General features: G+C 40.4%; 1 protein-coding gene across 3 annotated transcripts; it reads right to left on the bottom strand.

The window, feature by feature from the left end:
• Positions 1-904: 904 nt before the first annotated feature.
• On the bottom strand, positions 905-8514 carry LOC139381189 (chromobox protein homolog 7-like). Of its 3 annotated transcripts, XM_071124617.1 has the most exons (8): positions 8453-8485; positions 8144-8257; positions 7093-7136; positions 6920-6985; positions 6714-6780; positions 6234-6570; positions 5966-6054; positions 3344-4471 (listed from the first exon to the last, which is right to left on the bottom strand). In XM_071124617.1, the coding sequence occupies exons 2-8, from the start codon at positions 8210-8212 to the stop codon at positions 4439-4441; spliced, it is 705 nt and encodes a 234-aa protein (XP_070980718.1). In that variant the 5' UTR covers positions 8213-8257; positions 8453-8485; the 3' UTR covers positions 3344-4438. The 3 variants fall into 3 exon arrangements, with proteins under 3 accessions (XP_070980717.1, XP_070980716.1, XP_070980718.1); XM_071124616.1 differs by lacking the exon at positions 5966-6054 and having other exon boundaries at positions 905-4471; positions 8453-8514; XM_071124615.1 differs by lacking the exon at positions 5966-6054 and having other exon boundaries at positions 905-4471; positions 8144-8508.
• Positions 8515-8629: the final 115 nt, after the last annotated feature.

Genomic DNA, 8629 nt, shown 5'->3' with positions numbered 1-8629 from the left:
GGCTCCTCCCAAATTGAAAGTATTGAGGTTTCTGTAAGGTACAGTAGGTCATATGAGCACCAATGCGCCTTTGTATTTTTGACAAACTGGGGTTATTCTAACAAATCACATCTTGTTTGCTGTGATCACCAACACATTCACATGCGCAACACAATACCGGGGAGAAGGCTTATTAGTGTGGTCAGACAATGAATTGGTCATTAAAGATTTCACAAGTTCACTTATTTTTCTCTATAGGTTGGGATTTGGGGGGAGGGGAAAAAAGTGGCAATATCTTGAGACTTATTTTATATAAAAAGACAGTCTTTTATATATATAGATATATTATTTAATTTCTTTTATATATATATATATAAACTTGAAGCTACAGGAATTAGATTAAACTTTTTGTATTAAAGATGTGATGCAAAATGACACTGCGGTCATTGATACTGCGGGTTTGAGTATATCATGCCATTTTGAAGAGATGTACATGCATATAAATGTATACATACTGAATCACTGTAGAAACCATGGCAACTGAACTTTTGTTTAGTTTGTGTTTTTTCCTAAAGAGACTGGAAATAAGACTATTTAATTTGTTTAGTGTTCAAATGGAATCTTTGACCACTTCTCTACATATTTTGGTGCTTGTGCTAAAAGGAAGCAGAAAAGAACTGTTGCTTTTCTTTAGTTTCAAATTTAAGTTATTTTGGTGGTCTGATTTGTATTTTTTTTTTGCAAATAATGTAATTGTACAATAAAGTATGTTTGTACCATTGGAAAAATACCTGTAATGTCTATTTACACAAGCTACAGTAACATGTTCAGCCAATCGTACATTGGTTACACAGACAACACATTTACTTCATTATCTCGCCCACATGACCGCCGATAAATTAAGGAATCCGTCACAAACGAACAATTAAAGCTCAACCATTTATTTTTAGTACAATATAAATAATCTCAGATATTGACAAGTTATAGACAATGGTTTTTGATTAGACAAGCCATAAAGTGCAAAATGTCTTTGCTCAGCAGTGAATATTTAAGCAACTAACCACATTTGGCAATATCAAACGAGTCTTGTCATGGCTACCGCATTAGCGCATAGTTTAATCCGAAGAAAAATAGGTAACACTTGACACCCAGTGTCATAACCATGTAACACTAATGACCCATATTTACACCTGTTGTGACATATTGTGTTATTTTATGGCTGGTTATGAGACCCACAAGTCAAAACCAACATTTTATTGTAATCATTTTTTCCCCTGCCAACAAGTTTATTTTCTCTTGAAAGTTTATCCTTTGTTGCAATACATTTTGTCATATTTTAAATAACTAGAAAATACTCTGACAATGTCATGAAGCATTATGACCATCCTGTGTCATTTTACTTGGTGTCGAAGTGTAGTTTCTTAGTCCGTCAAGAAGCATTATGACAATCCTAATTATATAAGCCCATCGCGTACATGCCGTTATGTCAGTCATCAGTCAAAAAGAGGGTGTCTTGTTCTGCTCCTGCATTTATCCTAGTCATCAGCAACAGCACATTGGGGTAGGTGCATGTCTGACATCAATGTGTGCGCAATTACAATGAGCATTGAATATGGTAAATGTAAAAAAGATATACACTGTTGACAGGCAGGCCATGGTGTAATGGAATGTTTTGCCTTGTGTGGTAGGTTTTGTGGGTTTTGACACTTTAGTACACTACCGGTCAAAGGTTTTAGAACACCTAACTCAAGGGTTTTTCTTAATTTTTACTATTTTCTACATTGTAAAATAGTAGTGAAGACAAACTATGAAATAACACATAGAATCATGTAGTAACCAAAAGGTGTTGAACAAATCAAAATATGTTATTTGAGATTCATCAAATAGCCACCCTTTGCCTTGATGACAGCTTGGCACTCTCTCAACCAGTTTCATGAGGTAGTCCAGTGGAATGCATTTCAATTAACAGGGGTACCTTGTTAAAAGTGGAATTTCTTCATGAGTTTGAGCCAATCAGTTGTGTTTGTGACAAGGTAGGGGGGTATACAGAAAACAATCCTATTCGGTTAAAAACCAAGTCCATATTATGGCAAGAACAGCTCAAATAAGCAAAGAGAAATTACAGTTAATCATTACTTTACAACATGAAGGTCAAGTCAATATGGAACATTTCAAGAACTTTTACATTTTCAAGTGCAGTCACAAAAACCAAGCACTATGATGAAACTGGCTCTCATGAGGACCGCCACAGGAATGGAAGACCCAGAGTTACCTCTTCTACAGAGGATAAGTTCATTTGAGGTACCAGCCTCAGAAATTGCAGCCCAAATAAATGCTTTACAGAGTTCAAGTAATGGACACATCTCAACATCAACTGTTCAGAGGAGACTGAATCAGGCCTTCATGGTTGAATTGCTACAAAGAAACCACTAGTAAAGGGCACCAATAATAAGAAGAGACTTGCTTGGGCCAAGAAACACGAGCAATGAACATTAGACCGATAGAAATTTGTCCTTTGGTCTGGAGTCCAAATTGGAGATATTTGGTCCCAACCGCTGTGTCTTTGTGAGACGCGGTGTGTGTGAACGGATGATCTCTGCATGTTTATTTCCCACCATAAAGCATGGAGGAGGAGTTGCTTTGCTGGTGACACTGTCTGATTTATTTAGAATTCAAGGCACACTTAACCAGCATGGCTACCACAGCATTCTGCAGCGATTCGCCATCCCATCTGGTTTGGGCTTAGTGGGACTATAATTTGTTTTTCAACAGGACAATGACCCAACACACCTCCAGGCTGTGTAAGGGCTATTAGACCAGGTAGGAGAGTGATTGAGTGCTGCATCAGATGACCTGCCCTCCACAATCATCCGACCTCAACCAAATTGAGATGGTTTGGGATGAGTCAGACCATAGAGTGAAGGAAAAGCAGCCAACAAGTGCTCAGCATATGTGTGAACTCCTTCAAGACGGTTGGAAAATAATTCCATGTGAAGCTGGTTGAGAGAATGCCAAGAGTTTGCAAAGCTGTCATCAAGGCAAAAGGGTGACTATTTGAAGAATCTCAAATATAAAATATATTTAGATTTGTTTAACACTTTTTTTTGGTTACTACATGGTTCCCTATGTGTTATTTCATAGGTTTGATGTCTTCACTATTATTCTATAATGTAGAATAAAAAAAATTAAAAAAAACTTGAATGAGTAGGTGTTCTAAAACTTTTGACCGGTAGTGTAGGTGTCATAACCAGCCATAAAATAACACAATGTATGTTATGACAAGTTGTCAGCTGTTATGGCATGGTTATGAACATGTCAATGTGTTATGACGCTGGGTGTCAAGTAAAGTGTTACCAAAAAAATCTGTTCAGTATTTACTAATACACAAGTTTTCTCCTTCAAATAATAAATACATTGAATTACATTCAGTCAGATCGATATATAGAAAAAATAAGGACTAAAAAGACAATACCCTTCAGTCTGTTTCCTCTTACTTCAAGCTCAAAGGATAGCTGAATAAACATCCAAAAAGAGGGGGCAGTCAGTGTTGCTTTGTTGTGAGTGCGCGTGCAGACGCACGTTTACAAGCCCCAAAATATCTCCAGAAAGAGTAACTTCAGGCAGTCCCATAATCCCTTGCTGCATTTGATCGCAGAGGGAGATCAGATCATTTTACCGAGTCATACTCACAAGACACCATCAGCCTCGGCTTGGAGTGGGATAAACAGCCACTGACCAATGGTAGATTCCACAAAGATGACCACATCATGATGTAAATACAGTGCAATTCAGAACAGACTGTTCCCAAGTCAGTTTTTTGTAAAAAAAATAAATAAAAAAGGTTTTGGTTCCACTTTTAAGGGCAGTGTACACTGCATGTGTTGTGCAGGGTGTTAGTGGGATCCAACATGTCTTGATTATCACTATGTACCCATAGAGAGGAGAGGAGAAAAGTATGCAGGCTGATTAAGTCATTTTGTAGAGGATTTCTAAATCATTACAAGACTCTAAGCCACATCTAATAATAACAGTCCATATGCAGTGCACAAAACCCTTTCTTGTATAGAAGGCTATGATACACAGTATACTGTGTATAGCCGGCTCGATGTAGGAGTGTATGCCCATCTCAATGTAGTCGGTGTATACTGTACACTACAGTCTGCCTATTGAACAGAAGAGGAAGTTAGTGTGGACAGAGGTCACTCACAAGGCCAGAAAGGGAAGAAGGGTAAACGTATGAGGAGAAAGAGTTCACGCATTCCCGACAGTGTGAAGATAAAACTCAAGACTCTCTAGAACTCTAAGCCCCAGCCTCTGAAGAAGCCTTTGGCTGCCAGGGCCTCTCTGAAAGTCACTGTGAGAGAGTTTATGGTGACGTCAGTCACGGTCACCTCCCCTGGGCCTATCACTGGGTTCCAAACGTCCGACCTCTCTGACACGGTCACTTCCTCTGAGCCAATCACGGAACTCCAGTCCTCTGCCCTATTCTGCCCTAATGGGAGGGGAGAGCGGAGGAAAGAGGGAGAGAGAACAGGAGAGGGTAAGTTTGCTGGGATTTCATCAAGTCTATCACGTGTATTGAATGTATGTGTACATCTTCCCATTCTAAATCAACTGATATGTCAGCTTCATGACTTTTAACAGTTTTTATCATTATGATAAAGGTTAAATAACACTGTGCTCCAGTAGGAGTTGTAATATCAATGATGATAACTAAAATGTGTCATTGGTGTTAACTGAGAATTTTGGGATTGGAGACCACAGACTGACACATCTAAGGTCATTAACCATTTAAACATAATTTACTAAAGTTATATTTTGAATGATTTTGCTCACAGTACCTAGGTATCCATTCAATTGGTGACAGAATTGCATGAGAATATTCTAGAATCGGTGTAAGGAAAATATAAACATTTTCCCACCAGTGGTATGTTTCCACAAATGGACTTGTTGTTGAGGATAAAAATCAGTGCGCGATGACGTAGTGCATACAAAATGTACTTTTTGTTTAGGTTTTCATGTACCGAATAAAAAACTAAAGTTCAATGTGTTTACATCGCATTTTCAACTCTACCCATAGTTTTATGAAAAACTGTTGTTTTAAATAGCAAATGTACCTACTCTGGTCTTGACACGTGCTCTAGCCAACACCTCACAGATACAGTGCAGGTAGGCTACAGTGCAGGTAGGCTGTGCGGGTTGGCTAGTCTACATGATGAGATTATTATGGACAACAGCGAGAATATTTGTATTTGTCAAACGTCAGTCAAGCATCGATCATCATTTCACCAGAATAAGACCCTTAATATTTATTAGACAGGAGCATCAAGCTTATCACCTTGCACTTTCACCACCCTGTGAAGTTCATTATCATTTATTTCATCTGTAGCCTAATCAACTGAATGGTTTCCCGAGTCCTAGTGAGAGGGCCACACACCATATCATCGCGTGACTCCAAATTTACTTCAATATGATGGTTATTATATTAATATTTATGCATATAGGTGATTTTACCGCCCAAAAGTTATCACTACAACTCTACTCATCACTACAGGGACAAACCAATTTGCTTGCTCTTGGTACTTTATACAATGCATTAAGGTAAGGTTTTGCAATATAAACACCATCCGTTATGTTTTAGTTCATTATAAACAAAAAAACATGTATGATTTGTAACTATTTGTAATTTTAAAGTGTTTTCCATGGTTGCAATGCCAAGAGATACAAATGCCACTGCATTTCAAGAACAAACTTATTATTAAGTTACGTTTCTATCGTGACCTAGATTGTGTATCTCATTTGTCTTTCGTTCCTGATATCATGAACTCACTGACAAAGGTTGATAAGAGCACTGTGCATTGCTTGCATGATGAGTACATTGCCTGTAGGCTATGCATAGGCCATCTGTGTTCTACCAGGAAGATTGACATGTACTGTTCTGCGCCATACATTAAACCCTATTGTCAACCCTCTCTCTTGCCATTACTTGTGTCTGTTTGCTGTGCCCAGTTTGGATGGGATCGGGGAGCTTATGTTCCTGGTTGTCTGCCCAGCGGGCCTCCTGTACTATACCTACTAACAGGTTGACACACACACACACACACACACACACACACACACACACACACACACACACACACACACACACACACACACACACACACACACACACACACCAGTGTCATAGTCTAGAATTAGGTCAATTTGGTGATTAGGCAGAATAGAAACTTCCTGTGACCGACTAACACACTTACCATTCAGAATGCCGCTGGACATCTCTGTCTCTCGCTCTGACTCATCCTGTCGAGCTTCCTCCTCCTCATCTTCCTCTTCCCTCCTTCCCCAGTCCTCATGTGTGGGGTCCTGTGTGGGGGTAGGGGGACCAGGGGGAGAGGCCAGGCGCACGAACTGTGACCTCCTGGGTTTGTTTTTGTGGTGGTCCAGGTGGGGGTGCAGGCTCCGTCTACAGGCCCCGTAGGTCGGATCCTCTGCCTCAGAGTCCAGTGAGCGAGTCAGGGAGAGACGTAGGCGAGCTGGAGGCTTCTCTGGGGCCTTGTGGGCACTACGTAGATCCATGGTGTAAATAGTGTTCTACAGAGAGGGGAATAATAAAGATGTCTTATAGAGTAGCAGTGTTTCTCCAACATCCTTACCCCTTTAGTTAGTATGCCAACTAGTATTACTCTGTCTAAACAGACACAGGAGAAGATACATTTAACATTAACCCATCCCACCTGTAGTAGAAGCCTTTTAGCTTTGGGTCCTCTCTTCCGGTACCCTAGAGCTCTGTCCTTTTGGTCTCTGGTGGAGTGGTAAGGTCAGTCAGTACAAACAGGCATAGTTTACTATTACTACAGTATGGTGTATTAATACTACTACTACTACAGTGCTATGCTATTCGTTAGCTAGGTAAGGCCTCTACAGTGTCTCATGGACTTACTTTTCCTCATAGGCCTGCACCAGACGCTGGTCCAAGATGTGCTCCTCTGGTTCCCATGTACTGTATCTGTACAAAGACATCGCCGTGGTTACTCATCCATCCAATAATACTCTGCATGACTCATGGTCCTGGATTACTGGATATGATGATGACGTCATAGAGATGATACTCACTTGGGGGGCCATCCCTTCCACTTCAATAGATATTCCACGTTCCCCTGTGACACAGAACGTTGGAGACAAACATCAATCAGGGAGAAAGAGGAGAGTGTGTGTGGGAGGATGTTAATGGTAATGTTGCTATGCTCACAGTCTACTCCAAGCACATAGATAAATAGCCTATAATAACTTTTGAAAATCAAGGAAATGCATGTCTTCTCATCTATACGATGTAATCATGTCATTACCGGGAAGTCAGATTCCAGATGACTTTACCCTATATAGCTTCTTGACTTTGACAGTTGCTAAATAGAATGGCGTCATCGCACGAGCACACTGGTGACTTGAGAGAATTGGGAACGTCACGAGACTCCCCCCTACATACGCACACGCTCAAAACATTATAAAATGAATATGTGAACTGGACAGGGATTAAAGACATGCACAACAATATTTGACCGAATGCAATGTTTTTCCCTATGTTACGGGGACTGGCTATTTTAACGGTTGATGAGCGCCTGCACGGACAATGACTCATGGACGGAATCGAATTCACTTTTAATGCAATGCAAGACCAACACTTACAAGGACTTCGTATCATACATGATGCTTGTCAAACGAGGCGGCCGCGGTTTGCGCCCTAATAACCCAAAAACCGGTATCTGCCATTTCCTCAAGCGAAACTGCGTAGCTCTTCACAAATACGCAATAATTGAATAACCCGTGGGCTATTCTTCTGCCAATGCACAAGACTGAATGCAATGTTTAGGTTCCGATATGATGCTTCCGTTAGGATAGACCACTGGCACCCGGAGTGTAAAGCGACTGCAACACGCTCCACGTTATGTTAAATTTAAAGAGATACTCCCCACTCTCACGCCCCCTTAAACGTTTATGTCAATGGATACTGGATATAAATAGACCACTGGTAAAGTGCTTTTCAATGTAGCCATCTGTGTTCCCTACTAAATATAGGGTACCCTATAATGGATATTCTCCTAAGTGCGTAAAATTGTCATTATCCAATTATGGTACATGCGTTTTATTTCCAATATGAACGCCTTACCTTTCTAACTCTTTTCTTGATTATTGATTCCACAGCAAACACTTGTTCACCAATCGCTGACAGCTCCATTGGTCCAATATAGAACGTTCTGCTTACTCTTTGAAATAAACTGATCTAGTAGAGATGAGAATAACCGCTGTTAGTTCAACTCTGTCGCTACAAAGTAACTGTATAGGCTGTGACAAATATCTAGAAGTCGTGTTTAAAAATGGTATTCTCCTCCCCCAACCCTCCCTCTAGAAAGTGAGATTTGTTTTCGATTTAGTTCCAGATTAATTTCTCCATTCCACTCGATCTCTCCGTACGTACAGTGACTTCTCAAATCTGCGACACATCTGCACTGTTTGGCGCGTTCCCGTACTTCCAAACGCGCGCTCTTCGTTCCACAGTGTCAAAACAACGCTCGAGCGAAACGCCCGTAACATGGGTCCGCGCACGCAAATGACACTAAACAAGCAGTTGCAGGAAAACAAAGCAGGCAACGTA

Source organism: Oncorhynchus clarkii, chromosome 23 (genome assembly GCF_045791955.1).
Source record: "Oncorhynchus clarkii lewisi isolate Uvic-CL-2024 chromosome 23, UVic_Ocla_1.0, whole genome shotgun sequence".
NCBI lineage: Eukaryota > Metazoa > Chordata > Actinopteri > Salmoniformes > Salmonidae > Oncorhynchus > Oncorhynchus clarkii.
This window is presented reverse-complemented; position numbering and strand designations above follow the sequence as displayed.

What these genes read in the sequence shown, in the direction of transcription:
- LOC139381189 (XM_071124616.1), bottom strand. Translation starts at nt 8,212, where the DNA reads ATGGAGCTGTCAGCGATTGGTGAACAAGTGTTTGCTGTGGAATCAATA. An exon ending in TGGAAGGGATGGCCCCCCAA is followed by an intron (nt 6,986 to 7,092) that starts GTGAGTATCATC and finishes GTCTTTGTACAG; the next exon opens with ATACAGTACATGGGAACCAG. An exon ending in CTAAAAGGCTTCTACTACAG is followed by an intron (nt 6,571 to 6,713) that starts GTGGGATGGGTT and finishes CCCTCTCTGTAG; the next exon opens with AACACTATTTACACCATGGA.